General features: G+C 40.8%; 1 protein-coding gene across 1 annotated transcript in view; it reads left to right on the plus strand.

Annotated features, from left to right (window-relative positions):
- Positions 1 to 1897: 1897 nt before the first annotated feature.
- ppef2a (protein phosphatase with EF-hand domain 2a) overlaps positions 1898 to 16093 on the plus strand; it is a gene marked incomplete at both ends in the record, with an annotated part of 34689 nt that continues 20493 nt past the window's right edge. The window contains 14 exons of the mRNA XM_080853876.1: positions 1898 to 1952; positions 2109 to 2132; positions 2479 to 2606; positions 2737 to 2782; positions 2907 to 3082; positions 3347 to 3461; positions 3548 to 3594; positions 3684 to 3850; positions 3958 to 3994; positions 5091 to 5240; positions 5419 to 5712; positions 5828 to 6013; positions 8624 to 8766; positions 8878 to 8984. Of these exons, the coding sequence (XP_080710002.1) occupies positions 1898 to 1952; positions 2109 to 2132; positions 2479 to 2606; positions 2737 to 2782; positions 2907 to 3082; positions 3347 to 3461; positions 3548 to 3594; positions 3684 to 3850; positions 3958 to 3994; positions 5091 to 5240; positions 5419 to 5712; positions 5828 to 6013; positions 8624 to 8766; positions 8878 to 8984 (1675 nt within the window). The remainder of the gene's footprint in view (positions 1953 to 2108; positions 2133 to 2478; positions 2607 to 2736; positions 2783 to 2906; positions 3083 to 3346; positions 3462 to 3547; positions 3595 to 3683; positions 3851 to 3957; positions 3995 to 5090; positions 5241 to 5418; positions 5713 to 5827; positions 6014 to 8623; positions 8767 to 8877; positions 8985 to 16093) is intronic.

Below are 16093 nucleotides of genomic sequence, written 5' to 3' on the forward strand. Positions count from 1 at the left end.
TTTTTCCATTCACTGTTTACTTTTTCAAAACAGCTCACACACAGCCCTTAACAGAAGCTGAAATGACCAAAACACTAGATGATGTTTGCAGAATGACACTGCCTTCTCAAAAACGTATCACACACCCATCAAAACCAAACATTTCCTTCAAAACCTACAATTTGTGCTCAATTGAAAATGTATGTTTTCTCATTTATTTACAGTAACAATGGATAACAAAACTCAAACTACTGCTTTCAATATCAACCTCTGAAACCATCACTTCAACTTTTGTGCAACACCCTCACAGTATTGACTATTTTACCACTGACAACGTACTACAATTTGGGTTTTGTACTGAGCACTCTTACTTAGGGAGTATACTGTCAGAAAGTATTTGAAATCTGAACATTTGTTTACAGAAAAATATCGTAGTTCTGTTTTTGTATTGCTAAACACTATACGTAACATATATTCTAAACAAGGACCTGTCAACACCATTGATTACGTAACATTCGTTCTACTGTGTACAAAATGGCAAAGATTCTGACTCAAGAGTATTTATTGCAGGTTTACAGATGGAAAGGATATCCGTTTTTCAGATGGCGGAAGGAAGATTATTCCACAGGAGAGGGGCTCGATAGCAGAAGGCTCTGCCTCCTATTGTGCTTCATGATATTCTTGGAATTACAAGAACAAAACCTGCACTCCACACATTACTTAGCAAGCAAAACTTGAGAAAGATTTTTCATCTTTTTTAGCATCAATCAGCAGTTACACCAGTGGGATTCTCAGTGGATTGTTTCTCACAGCCACACCCCTTTGCCAGGGCCTGCCCTTTAGAAGCTCGCTCTTTATTTGAAGTTCTGTCTAGCCGCATCAAGGTATTACCCTAATCCACTTGAGGATTGTTATCTTAATTAGGCAACTTGAAGAAATGCTCTTAGTCTGCCTTAAGAGGCAGAAGAGCGCAGAAGCCAGAGTGCATCTGATCTGAAGTAACCCAACCCATGTGTTTAGGAGCTAAGGATAGCAGTAATGGCTGTATGTGCACAGCCTCTTCCACAGTTGAAATGGGCTTGTTGACATGTCTCTTATGACACGTCCTGGATACGTTGATATCGCTTAATAGACATAATTTGTGTTTTGATTATAAAAGATAATGGGGAGATCCCAGGGCAGTGAAACCAAGACCATCTGTTGACAGAGAAGCTGCAGTTAGCAGGTACGTTTTTCACATTTAGTTAAAAATAAATGGTATTTCTGAATAATAAACAGAGTTGTGAAAGATTAAACGACTGCCATTAGTTATTTTAAAACATTTTATTCCTCCAAGAATATGTTGAGCCTGGCAGCCTTGTGTTCATGTTGTTGATATTTGTTTCTTGTCTTCTCAAGTATCTTGCAGAGTAAAAAGTACATTGCAAGCTTCATGAATAGACCTGTGTATTGATAAAAAGGTTTTTCTTTGATGAATGGGTTGATGGATTGGTGATACATTGTATTGAATCCAAGATTATTATATGGCTTTCATGTTGAACAAGCAGTGTTTGCTGCTATTTGCAATGTTTTCTTTAATATTTTTACAGTGAGGTATACCACATGCCTTGTCCCACAAGCTTAAGTGTCAAGTCATAGCTTGTGGTAACGAACTGTTAAGCCCTCATAGAAACTAAGAAGTAGTTGATGTCGTCAGTGAGGTAAACCAGGGGGGATTGAGGCCAATCAGAAAAGGTCATGGGTAGCCTGGGCTGGGTTGAGCTTAGGCCCTTCTTGAATCTCATTACTGCTTCAGGAAGTCCCTCAGAACTCTGATCTTTAAAACTCCCAGGGAATTGTTTTTGTAACTGTGTTGTTATGCCTCTCTGTTTGGTTTTGTTAATGATTTGTCCATGATTTGTAGTTACCAGGAGGAGAAATGGGATGTGGTGTATCAAAATCAAGTGAATTCTACAGTAAAAAAGGCGGAAAAGGTTTGGATGTTAAGTCTGTAGAAAAAGCAGCACACAAAAAAATAAGCTTAAAATAGCTCAACTCATAACTCAAATAAGCTTACAATAACTCAACTCATAACTCAAATTAGCTTGACCTAACCAGCAACTTGTATTTTTTCTTTTGATCTGTTGCAGATGTGCCATTGATTGTGGTCCCAGGTAATAGCTAAACACAAGTCTCATGAGAGCACGGTGTATTTTGAAATGTCTGAAATTGTTTCGCCAAAGACCCCTAATTATCGTAGGCTGCAGTGACTGGAAAATATAATACTTCTGACCTTTGCTAAATATCACAGAAGGTTTTGAAATGAATTTGCTATAAGTTATTTCTTTATTGTCTGAATCCAGCATTTAACTCTGTTTTTCCTTCCATGCAACATTAACAAGCGGCCACATGTAAGACAGACATTAAATTGTCCTTTAATTGATTTTGACTTATGTCCTAAAACACTTCACATCCAAGCTAGATGTTTGTATTTGTAAATCCTGTGTTTTGCCTTGCAAGCTATGCGAGCAGCAGTCCTGATCCAGCGATGGTTTAGGCGCTATACGGCACGCATGGAGATGCGAAGGCGATACACATGGAATATTTTCCAATCGATGGAATATGCCGGAGAACAAGACCAAATCAAAGTAATGGCTAAATCTAAGTAGTTATGGATTATCAATTTTTCAAATTCTTCTGAAAAACACATCCGTATTTGAATGGTCAAATGAGCCTCCTTTTGGCACCTTCTCATGTATTTTACTTTCCTTGGTCTAGCTCTATAACTTCCTTGGTTACCTCGTGGACAACTTCACACCATCAGGTACTGAGAATAAGTCAGTTACTACTGAATTCTGAGAGCTCCCTGTAACATAATGCGTTGTTACACTCCCTGTTCTTGACCGCCTTACAAAACTGTTCTTTCGTTCTTTCCTCTTGGGTTGCAGGGAACCTTATTTCTCATATCTTCCGAGACCATGATGTGTGTCGTGACACTGAATGGGAAAGGTACTTCTCCTATGAGAACATTGATGTACCTGAGATCTACTCTGGCCCTCAGCTCACCTTCCCCCTTACTGTCAGCCAGGTAGCAGGGCTGGTGGAGGCCTTCAAAAACAAACAAGTATGTTCTCCTATACGTCTATAGCATTTTCCATTGTACGAAAAATATTTGACCTGTTTGCTTTTGTCATAAAAATAACACTAAAGGTATTTTTCAATCACTTCAATAATTAGCCTTGATACAGTTAATAACAACAACTACAAACTTGTATTAATAACAACTGCCACAGAAAAATGATTAATCACAACCACAGAAACATGTTTAATCGGAACCACAGAAACATGTTTAATCGTGCATGTCTATGTCTTCTATTGTATCTGGCAGCAACTTCACTCCCGATATGTTCTTCAACTTCTTCTTGAGACTTGGAAACTTCTCAGATCATTGCCAAATATCAATCGAGTGTCAACCTGTCAAAGCAAGGAGATCACTATCTGTGGTAAGAACACAGGACAGACTGTTCAACACCAGAGTCCAAAATAAATGGACCTGAAATCAACTGTTCTGTTTTTATCTCTACTTCAGGTGATTTGCATGGGCAACTGTTGGACTTGTTACTTATATTTTACAAGGTAACATTTATATTCACAAAATGTAACTGGCAAATATACAGACATTGAATGTGATGTTTGCATGATTGTATTGTTCTGTACTCTTTTAGAATGGTATGCCATCCCAGGCGACACCATATGTTTTCAATGGAGACTTTGTGGACAGAGGCAAGGACTCCATTGAGATTCTTCTCATCCTCTTCTCCTATCTGCTTTTGTATCCTGGTGATGTGCACCTGAACCGAGGGAACCACGAAGACCATATTATCAACCTCAGGTATCAAATCAATACTTCTTTATACAAGCTTGTGCACTCTGAAGAAAGGAAACTAATTGTATTTTTGAAGAAAGTGTAAAATCTAATGCAAAATCTATCTCTCTTAGATATGGATTCACCAAAGAAGTACTTGGCAAGTACAAGGTATGCTTGTACTTATATTTCACATTTGTTTGTATTTCATTCATTCATTGTATCCCACAGGAAGCTAGTGGAATCAGCAAGCACCACTGTAGTTTGAAGCCTGTTGCTGTTTTAACTCATGTGTAACCCTATTGAGAACTGAGATTGGAAAGGGCAGCTGTCACCTCTGGGGCCTGTCTCTCAAAGTTCAAAATACTCAGGGTTGCGGAAAATGACCCAATCTCACCATCACAACACCTAACTTTCCCTTCAGAAGGTTGAGCCAGAGTTAGAGATGCTTGAGACCCATGGGTGTAGTACATGTAACATGGTGACGTTGTGGCTAAAAGATGGGACATGTCTTGGAGCAATTTATAAATCAGCAAAGACTTTAGGAAAAGTAATTATGGACTATAAACAAACCAGTACACGTATGGCTGCTACCAAGTCCAGTGAAAAGTACTAGGAAACAATGCCTAGTGCTCAAGGCACAATGAACGCCATTTTTTTTTTCCAATATTGTTTGAATACAATCTGGACTCATGGGATCTCGCAAAACACAGTTCTGCCACAGGATCAATATCACTGATCAACTTAAACTAAAGTCACAGTCTGTAATTCGGCTTTGTGAAAGGTTGATATTTGAGCTCAACAGCCATACAACTCTCCCTCCTGAAGCTTTGTGTTGATTGGCTGGGATTGTTTATAGCATTTCTTTAAGCGTAAACATGGACAGCTAGAGGACCGTGAGGAGCAATTAGCTGAATTTGACAAAAAGTGTACGATTTTAGAATCGCAGATTCTGTCTTTAAGAGTGACAAAGGCCAGGTGTCGTAGTCATAACTCATTGTAGTCTCATTTGTGTAGTCAGCATGTCTCATAACTCATTGTAGTCTAATTGCTGTGTGGTCAGTAGTCTCATAAATCATTGTAGGCTAATTTGTGTAGTCAGCATGTCTCATAACTCATTGTAGTCTGATTGCTGTGTGGTCAGTAGTCTCATAACTCATTGTAGTCTCATTTGGGTGTGGTCGGTAGTCTCATAACTCATTGAAGGCTCATTTGTGTGGGGTCAATGTATTCAATGTACCTTTCCTTGAATGTATTTCACTTACAGCTCCATGGCAAAAGAATTTTGAAACTCCTTCAGAAGATTTTCAGTTGGTTACCCTTGGCGACTGTAATTGATCAGAGGGTGCTGATTGTGCACGGAGGAATCTCTGATACCACTGACCTGGCACTCATTACAAGAATTGACAGACACAGAGTATGTTAAAATATGAAACATAACATGCTTTTTCCATGATGCCTAGATTAATGTAGGTGCTGTAGTGTGGTGTGCTGAGTGTGTGTAATATTATGTATGTGTAGCATATGTTTCCATAGCTCTTAAACTGTGCAGTTATGAAGGATGTCATCTCTAAAAGCATCATCTCTGTTTTAAGTACGAGTCAGTTCTAAGGCCTCCAAAGCAAAAGGGTGCTCTGTCAGGTGGACAGTCATCCCTGGACGACGACGATTCTGTTTCAAACATCAGTTTGCACAATAGGAGACGTTCCTCATTGGCAAACGACAAACCCTTTGGCACTCGTGATAGTTTCCTGCGACGGTCACTGCAGGATTTCTCTGCCACGGTGAAGAAAACAGTTGAAGAGGAACAGGAGGCTAGACAGAGACAGGGCTCCAACCCCTTGAGCTCAGAGTCAGACTCGGACTCCACTAATGATGAGTGGAAACAGGTCTATTACATTCTCCCTTTCCTACTCCAGTGTCAAATATTGTGCACCTGAACTCCTTCTAACAAGTTTGACTTTGGCTTGCTTTGTATCTTCATGACCTGCTGCTGCTGTTCAGATTCTGGACATGCTGTGGAGTGACCCAATGGCTCAAAATGGCTGCTTCCCCAATGAGCTGCGGGGCGGAGGCTGCTACTGGGGACCGAATGTGACGGAGGAGTTTCTGAGCAGACACAACCTCCAGCTTATCATCCGCTCCCACGAGTGCAAACAGGAGGGCTACGAGTTCTGCCACAACCGCAAGGTGAGGAAATGTGCTCACGGTATACTGTGAGGTAGCTCAGTTTTGAGATGCATAGCTTGAGAGGTATCACGGTTTTACATTCATCATAATCTTCATAAACATATGATATCAGTTGCCTGAGGCACTGTCATTAGTTTCACTTTTGGCCTCAGTGGAGGTCTGCGCTCTCAGACTGTCCTCCTTCTTTTCCTTACTTCTTCATTTGTCACAAATTGTTGTTGGAGGGCAGCAGCAAGATATTTCTGTGTGTTTGCTAATGAGAGGACTCTCCATGCTCCACCTGGTATATGGATGTGGCCGTGTGATGGTGACGTCAATGACAGTCTCAGACACCATGTCAGAAGTCTTTCCACTCGAGTAGCCAACAGTGGCAAAACAATGCTTGCAGACTGTATTTTGTTTGTTTACGGTCTTCAAAATTGAACAGAAAACAAATCCAAGTAGTGGTAATACTATTCTTACATGTCAAGGACAGAAGAATAAAGGTCATAGTTTTAAGGGTGAAATAATCTTGTCATATTTACTTTCTTTTTCTCATTACAGTTTTTCTCCATTGCTTTGGATCATTTTACAAAACAGAAATGACATTCTCAAATATCTTAGTGCATTTGGCAAAATAGCCTATATGGTTCAGCACAACTACATAGATCACCTTAAAAAGGTTATATCTGACCCAAAACATTTAACTTAAGCTTCAAAACCAAATAATTTTCTCATCTAAATAGTCAGTGCCCCCAAAATGAAAAGTTCCTTCTCGATTTCTGTGGCTCATCTCTCGAAAATAAAAAGGACTATGCTGTCCTCGTGGTGATGTGTAATAACATCCACTAGACAGCTAGCTAAACTTTCTAATTTTTCTGTTTCGTGAAATGATCCAAAGCAATGGAGAAAAACCGTAAACACTGCAGGTCAAAACTTTTAGAAATACGATAGAAACGATTGAAATATCCCTCATGTGCATATTTCAATCTTGGCTCAGTCCTTTGACACTGAATGGTTACTGTAGTAGATGTTTTCTTTCCAAAATACTATGTGTATCAAACAGAAAAACGATGAATTCAAGAGGAGCCAACAAGGTTTCACATCACATACTGTATTGCACTCATACCGCCATGGAAATTGTAACAGTAATTGTTACAGTAATTGCCAAACAGAAACAGAAAATGGCTACAGCACAATATACTGTCAAACAATATGCGCATCAAAACTAAAATTATGTATAGCCTACACTCCTATAACAACACAAACAGTAGGAAAGTAAAGCAAAGCTGGAGTTGAGTTTTCGTCCTCACTCTCCTGCTTATCCTCACGCTCATGTCTGTCTGGCCACAGATTTCCATCCACATCACATCTGATGTTCTCCCTTACTATGAAACGGGGGGAAGATTGGCATGCATGCCGCAACCATCCCTTACACTGATCTGCTGTGACATCGACACAAGCAGCATCCATTGCCTGGAGAAGGGACCTCTGGTTTAGAGCCCGATGCTCGTAGACCCTCCACCTACATGCAGAAAAAAACTCCTCGATAAGATTGAGGTATGGGGAGTAAGGTGATTAGAGCACCATCAGTATCCTTGGATGGGCAGCGAACCACGCCCTGATGAGAGGGCCTCTGTGGAAGCTAACATTGTCCCACACAATGACAAATGTAGGCAAGTGAGGCCCTACCAAGCACCCCTCATGTAGAGGGATAAGATTAGAGTGCAGGCGGTCCAAGAACACCAGGAGCTTCTGTGTGTTGTATGGGCCAAGACTGGGAATGTGGGTGACTACACCATTCTCTGAAATGACAGCACACATGGTGATGTTGCCCCCACGCTGGCCTGGGACATCCACCCTTGCTCCTCTTCCTCTTTTTCTTCCTCGAGCAGGCAGTTGCCATTGGTTGTTTCCCTGGCCAGGTGCTTACATGTTCATAAATTGTACTGAACTTGTTCAAGTTCTAGATATTTGATGGGAGCATTTTATACTCCTGGATAGGACCTGTCAGCTAACTAAACTTACTGTGTGATCGTTGATCAGACGTGTGAATCTCCCCCTTGATTAGTAAAGTCCTAGTTGCACCTGGAAATTAAGCCGATGATCCAAGACATCCATATTACAGTATATACCATGATGTTTTTCATGGTATTATGTGCCTGAAGGATTTTGACAGTGGAGTGAACTATTGTGCAGGTGATGATGTACACAAGGAAATTATGCCAACATGCAGAGAACAACGACTTGACTGAGAAGCAACAGTCAGTTTAGACCAGCAAGATATATTCAATTGGTAATTGGGCTAACTGAAGGCAAATGAACCTAACCATTTTCAAAATGTGCTAAATCATTTGAAATATGTGCAAACTCTAGGCAATTGTACTTGTCATTTACAAGAATGTGCTAATGCAATTGCATTTTGATTAAAGGAATGAGAAATTCCAATCTGTTGTGAACAAGTGCCCAGTGGTTTGGAGGTTTGCACGTGTTGTTTTGAGAATGTAATTTCTGTTTTGTGAAATGATCCAAAGCAATGGAGACTGTAATATCACCAATAACTGCATTGCATTGTATTTCTCAAGCACTGCCTCTGTGGGCGTATTGTTTTGATGGTTTTGATGTTTACAGGTGCTTACCCTTTTCTCTGCGTCCAACTACTACGAGGTTGGCAGTAACCGTGGGGCAGTAATCAGACTGGGTCCAAACCTTGTGCCTTATTTCATTCAATATCAGGCTAGTGATTTGACACTGGAACTTACCCTCAAGCAAAGGTAATCATTTCATACATTTTTCATCATTATTTCATTGTGGATTTCTCATAATCCCCATAGGCTGCTTTCATTGGATTGAGTAGGTGATGTTTTTTTTCTTTCCCACGGCAGTGTTGGTCGAACAGAACGCTCTGCTCTCAAAGCCCTGAAAGAGCAACTGTTCGCAAACAAATCTGACCTCATCAGTGCCTTCCAAGAATATGACAAAGACAACACAGGTACCAATTTATTGTGTCCTTAAAAAACATTTTTCAGCTGGAACTGTAATATCATAATATGACGTCTGTGTTCATGAAACTGATATGCGGTGGAAGGGGGGGGGGGGGGGCTCCTGTGTGGTGGAGGCGGGGTCCTGTGAGGTGGAGGGGGGAGGGGGGCTCCTGTGAGGTGGCTTCTGTGCGGCTCCTGCACTGCATGAAATGTGGGATTTACGACAGTCGCCGACTCTGTGTATTGCCGTGGAAAGCAAAATTGGTGTGAAAGACCCCCCCCTTCCCCTTGCCCAGGCTGAGGTTTTGATATGTTAATTTAATTGACCTGGATTGAAACACCCCCCCCCCCCTTGCCCTCCCCTGTTAAAGGCAATGCTGTGAGCTAAACAAATGCAAATAAGGCTTTGAGTGTATGTGCCTTTTATCAGCTTTTCATGGTAATTAGTAGGATTTATGCTGTTAAGGCTGTTTATACGAAGTCTATTGTATCCGTCCGTAAAGTTCAGAATACAGATAGCCCTATCATTTAGACCAACACTCTCTATCCGCACACGGTATCCGCAACGATCCGAATCGGGGGAAGAAAGTGAGTAGATTTGAATCGGTACGGGGGCTGGTGTTCGTCTGCACGGATTCACGCAACCTGATGACGTCATTGCCCCACGTGATCGCTTCGCGATATATATCACTTGTTCTCCATCAACTTCTCACTCGTGGTGGCTCTCTGTTGAGCCTCCTATCTTAAACGAATTCTTTTTATGCAGACGTTACATAACTTTCATGACCACAAATATAGATTGGCCAGCGATTTAATTCGCTTTTTTCTTCATATATTAATGTAGAACGGTCGGAGCAAAGCCTTGTGGGAAATGCTCAAGCTCAGCCTCTCAAAAAAGCAAAGGCATTTAAACATCTCACGGACATGTCATGTTGCACTGTTCCAAACTCTTTATTATCAATAGAAAATAAATAAATTTTCGCATAACCTATAGTCTGCTCTGACCACCGATTGTATTAACCACCATAATGTATTACTGTGCAGATTTAATTTAGGCTATGCGGTTAGGCTAAACGTTGCTAATTGTAGATTGTCTACTGGAGTTTACCCGTGTCCTCCTGTCTTTTTCTAAGTTTTTTCACGTTTTTTCAGTTGTCTGTAGCAGCGCTAAAGCGCCACCAACAGGCATGGGGTGTGTACTACAGTCAGTTCATCCCAAACGGGTGTGTTAGTCTTTACGCAATTCTCTCGTTACCAGGCTCCATCCTTACGCAATTAAGGCCATGTACAGACGAATTCTAGTTTGTCTTCGTCCGTAAAGTTCATAATACATATAGCCCTATCATTTAGATGAACACTCTCTATCCGCACACGGTATCCGCAACAATCCAAATCGGGGGTAGAAAGTGAGTGCAGGGGCTGGTGTTCGTCTGCACGGATTCACGCAACCTGATGACGTCATTGTCCCACATGATCGACACGCAATCTCCAACCAATATATATATAACACTTGTTATCGCTTTACATCTCACTAATGGTCTGTCTGGAACTCACTCTCATTAATCCAGCCTACTGATTTTTGTTTAGCCTCATATCTTGATCTAATTCTTTTTATTCAGACGTTACATTACTTTCATGACCACAAATATAAATTGGCCAGCGATTTGCTTTTTTGTTAATAAATTGAAGTTAAAATGGTCGGAGCAAAGCCTCATGGGAAATGGGATGACAGACATGTCATGTTGTACTGTTCCAAACTCTTTATTATCAATAGAAAATATAATTCATCTTCGCATAACCTTTAGTCTGACCACTGATTTTATTAACCACCATAATGTAATGTTGTTAATTGGAGCTTGAATGTCTTGTGTCGTGTGTTTATCCGTGTGCTGTGCTCCTTTACCGTGTGATGTCTAGTATTTTCTTCTACGTTTTTCACGTTTTTTCTGTTGTATGTAGCCGCGCTAAAGCGCCACCCACAGGTTTGGGGTATGTACTACAGCTACTACTACTGTCGGTGCTAACACAGATCTCTCGTTACCAGGCTCCGTCCTTACGAAATTAAAAGATTTGATTCGTGTGAAAAATGAACCCGATTCGGTGAAACTAGACTTCGTTTAAAGGGCACCTAAAAGATTCAATAGGTGTGAAAAATGTGAATCTAGACTCCGTGTAAAGGGGGCCTTAAACTTGCCAGATTACAGTCAGAGAAAAGGAAGGGAACACAAGAAAATAATGTCTAATTTTTTAATCTTTAATGAGTACAACATATTTGAAAATATCTACAAATTGTCATTAGCAAACCTTACAGAACTCTGTGTAATCCTACAGGATTTAGCACTTAATATGCTAAATTTCAGCCAGTGTGCAGAGTGGCATGACAACAGTAACCTTTTCCCTTAACTGCACAGTGGATGTGTGGACAACACATCTTCCAGGAATGCGTTCTATAAGGAGGAAAAATGCTGGGTGGGTGGTGTGGGTGGGTCTGTTCCCTGCAAGCTCCAAACTTCTACTGGCTTTCCATGAAAATGTCTGTCAGGATGGGGATTAAGTCAAGAAACTTTAGCCAGAACATGTTTGAATGCAGTACTTTTTGACATTTCATTACTGATCCTGCCAGTAACATATGCTAAACCACTACAGATGATCCAGAACGCGGCGGCGCGTCTGGTGTTCAACCAACCAAAGAGGGCACATGTCACCCCGCTACTCACTGAGCTCCACTGGCTGCCGGTAGCTGCTCGCATCAAGTTCAAGTCACTTATGCTTGCCTACAAAGTGCTTACTGGTTCTGCTCCCACCTACCTAAATGCTCTTGTAATGGCAAATGTTACACCCAGGACGTAGCGCTAATCCAGTAATCGTCGTCTGGCACTGCCCCCGGTGCAAGCACGGCAATCCAGACTATTCTCAGTTGTAGTTCCACTTTGCTGGAACAACCTGCCTAGCACTACCAGAGCAGGGGCGTCCCTCTCTACCTTCAAGAAGCTCTTGAAGACCCAACTCTTCAGAGAGCACCTCCCTTCCTAACTGGCACCTTGGCTTAACTTGCACTTAAGCAGTGACAGGCCCGCACTTCTTTTTTTTTCTATGTCGTTTTCTATTTTTTTGAAAAAAATAAGCAGTATTTATTGTTACACCAGGTTTTATAGCTCTTGGCTTGATTGTTCTCTCCCTTGTACGTCCCTTTGGACAAAAGCGTCTGCTAAATGACTACATGTAAATGTAAATGTAAATGTTGTCTCAAGGATTAAGCCATTCAGGTCTAAGTGCACACGGCGTGACAGTAAAACTGCAAATGGCTAATTTAATCAGTTATGGTTCCTTTGATCGCTCCCACCCGTACTTGGATAACTGTGGCCATTCCAGAGTAGAGAAATACCCTGGAGGAGTGGGGAGTGACATATCAGTAACTGAGGAGCACAGGCAGGGGCGGACTGGGGGGAAAAAGTGGCCCGGGAGTTCCTGTCAGACCGGCCCACTCAATACACGGCGCGCGGCCCACTAAGTACACGGTGCGCTGCCCACTCAGTACACGTCGCATTGCCCACTCAATGGATCACACGTATCGACCAGTCAGTGGCCTACTGGGACAAATACGCCATACACTTAACATTATTTTGGATGATTACAAAGAAATTACATCATATATGCTTGTTTTTTAATAACATTTGGATCCGCCAATTTGCCTGGATGGACACATGGAATAAAATGATACTGGCTATTGTAACATTCCAAGGTAGGTATAGTTGGCTAGATGAATAGTATCAGATCAGATCAGATGGTTATCAGATCAGATGGTTAGTATACGTATAACTACAAAGCCTATTGGTTAGCACACTCAAAGCGTATTAGATAAATATACTTGAAATTAGTGCTGTCAAACAATTACAATATTTAAACACAATTAATCGAAAAAAATAATCTTATTATAAATGTCCCTTCATTTATTTTGTATCCATTTTTTATTCCAGCAGCAGAATCATCAATCTAGATAACATATTAGCATAATGTTGTGAAACGCAAGCTATACTTGGCCAAGTCAACACCTCTAGATAACATATTAACAATCTAGATAACATATTAACATTGTTTATAATGTAAGTGTTGTGTGTAACACAGTGATTTTAGCATAACAAACTAGCTGGTTAACTTATTGACACAAGTTAATAGAAATGATAAGATTGCCCTATTTACAACTACCACCATGGATAGCTTGCTCATCGATTGTAAGCAAGTGACATGTTAAAATAGATAATCTCGATGTTGACAACAGCACCAGCTTGCTTATTTTACCAGAAGGTCTCAATTTAAGACATACCGTTAGCTAGGCTAGCTGTAGGGAACGTTACTTCTTCTGTGAATAGCAAGCTAACATTTGGCAAGGTCAACGCCACATCTTACCTTATCACTGTCACCAGTCGGTGGTTTTCCAAATAAAATGTAGGCTAGAGTAGTTGACATTTAATAACACCTAAAACAAAATTAGACTGACGGAAGAGATTGACAGGCAGCGGCGAGCTGTGCCTCATCCGTGTTGGGCTGACTGCACACGTCACTACGGTTGCGTGCCCTGGCGGGGAGTGTTGCGTGTATGTATGCAAATCCAAATGTATGAATCCTCTACCTCAATCGGCACAGCTGACAACACTTCGGCTGTGTAAGAACCAATTTTCAGGTGTTCATTAATAACGTGGAGATATTTTCTTACGTTGAACTTCCGAAGTCCGTAAAACACATTTAAGAAGTAACTTGCAAAAAAAAAATTGAAAAATAGTCACCATAAGTGTGAAGACAGATCGCGAGAAGCAGTATAAAACTCAAAAAGTGCTTCTGTAAGGTTACGATTCTCAGAGAAAAGTGGATTTGTGTTGTCTTCAAAAGGCTTAAAGTAAACTGCACTGATTTATGCTGGTAGTGGGCCGGTTGATGATGATAGTGGGCCGGTGTTTTGGGCCATCGGCCCACCAGGGATTTCCCCGGTATTCCCGATGGCCAGTCCGCCCCTGAGCACAGGTTCGAATCCCGCGAATGGCAAGATTTCAAAAACTACCCGACAGCCACAGGTTCGATTCCCACTAGTGGCAATCATGTCCCAAGTGCTGAATGACTCCCCCGGTATCAGAGGAAGCCTGACTCTGTAGGCTATAATTACATGCCAGAAATGAATCGCAAGAACATTGAGGTGAAATAAACATTATATAAGTTAGGAACACTACACATAGCTTTAGTTAACACTATTAAGTTGTGACGTGTCGCCGCCTTGAGTGGCAGCCTGTCTAGCAGCTCTCTGTTTCTCTACCCCCCCATGGTCTTGTTTGGCCAGTTGGATGTGATTTTTGAGACCAGCCGGAGCAACGGACACAACCGGCATTTCATAACTGAATTGGTTGCCATGGCGCAGCAAGTGGCAGTCTGTTTGGGCTGCTCTCCTGCTAAAAAAAAAATAAAAGGAAAGAAAAACAGCTCTGCAATTCATAGGTTCAAAAGTGAGTGCTTTTAATCGGGTTAACCTGTATATAAGTCATGGTACGCACCCCTCGATTTTTTTTCTTCTGTTGATTCTAGCATCAAATGCTTTTCACGGTACGCAGATGAGACTAGTACGTGTAACCAGAGTCAGTTTAGTGCATGTGACAGCTTCACAGTAAGAGTTATGCTGGGGGTACATATCACAGGAAATGGAACACAAGGCCTGCCAAGAAATGCATCCCATCTGCATCATTTTGTTCCTTTGACCTCACTATTGGTACTTTGAACTGCATGCAATTGGTGCCAAGATATGTATGAGTTTGATAGGTCTGACAACAGATAAGTCAGTGGTGGAGGTGGAATTGGTTTATTATATTTTATCTTATAAAGCAGGGGTCTTCAACAGGGGGTCCGCGGAGGTACTGCAGGGGGGTCGCGAAATCTTTGGTTGATAAGACATTATTTTTTTATATTTCAAAAAAAAAAAAAAAAAAAATTCAACCAATTTTTTTTCCCAGAAATTTAAATGTCTTCCGAATCAGAATTGTATTTATTCCGTTTAAATTCACATTTACATAAATCCAACATATTGTAGCAAACGCATAATTGATCGAGAAAACGTTATCTTTCAGTCCAATCGACACATTCAGCTACCCACAGGAGCTCTCTCAAGCTGGGCACCGGTTCACTCACAACACCTTTCATGCAAAAACGACAGCACAGGCACTAGCCAATCAGATCACGTGACTGCTCAAGTCTAAAGAGCGCGAAGATCAAAAATAAAAGATGGCGGAACAAACTCCATAGCTGGTCTTGTTTGTAACTATAAATAGTTAGTTTGACATTTTTTTGCTTAGATTTAAAAAAAATAAAATCAAATTAAGAGAAATAGACACTGTACAAGGTCAAAATACGTTAATTGTAACTGAAAAATAAGTCTGAGAGGACTTGCGAGGTGTATGAGCCCCCTACCTAATGTTAGCATGCTACTTCCTACAATCTTAACAACTTGCTAGCGGTGTGATTGGTTTGTTGACCTGTCAATCTCACTATAACATCTATGTTTTCAACACAACTCCATGCGCCAGACTCCTCCTCCGTCATCCGTTGGATCGTGTCAGTCAGGAGTTATTGAAAAGAAGATCTCACTAATGTGGGAGGATGTGTGCCATGATCGACAGATGCTTGAGGATTCACTGTCCCTTTTTTATGTATGATGAAACAAAAACATATATCTGTGAATTATTTTAATAAGTTGTTATTAATTGTTAGCGTTGTTAGAGTTGTTTGCAAGATGAAGGTTTATAAATGGCAGTGGCACACCCTGTACCTTTCATGTTGTTAAATGTTAAATTAAGTTCAATGTTAAAAAATGTTAAGTTAAATTCGTTGTTCAAAAATGTTAGGTTAAATTCAATGTTAAAAAATAAAAATGTAAATAAATATATTAGCCTTTGTATTATTTGAATAGCTTAGTATTGAATACACAATAACAGGGTAGCTATGTTTATTTGGCACTAGGCCCAGTATATTATAAACAAAATGTTATTCAATTTATATAGTAGGGGGTCCCTGCTCATCTCGCCATCAGTTTGGGGGTCCCTGGCCTGAAAAACGTTGAAGACCCCTGTTATAAAGCAGC

Source organism: Sprattus sprattus, assembly GCF_963457725.1.
Source record: "Sprattus sprattus genome assembly, chromosome: 16".
Classification (NCBI taxonomy): domain Eukaryota; kingdom Metazoa; phylum Chordata; class Actinopteri; order Clupeiformes; family Clupeidae; genus Sprattus; species Sprattus sprattus.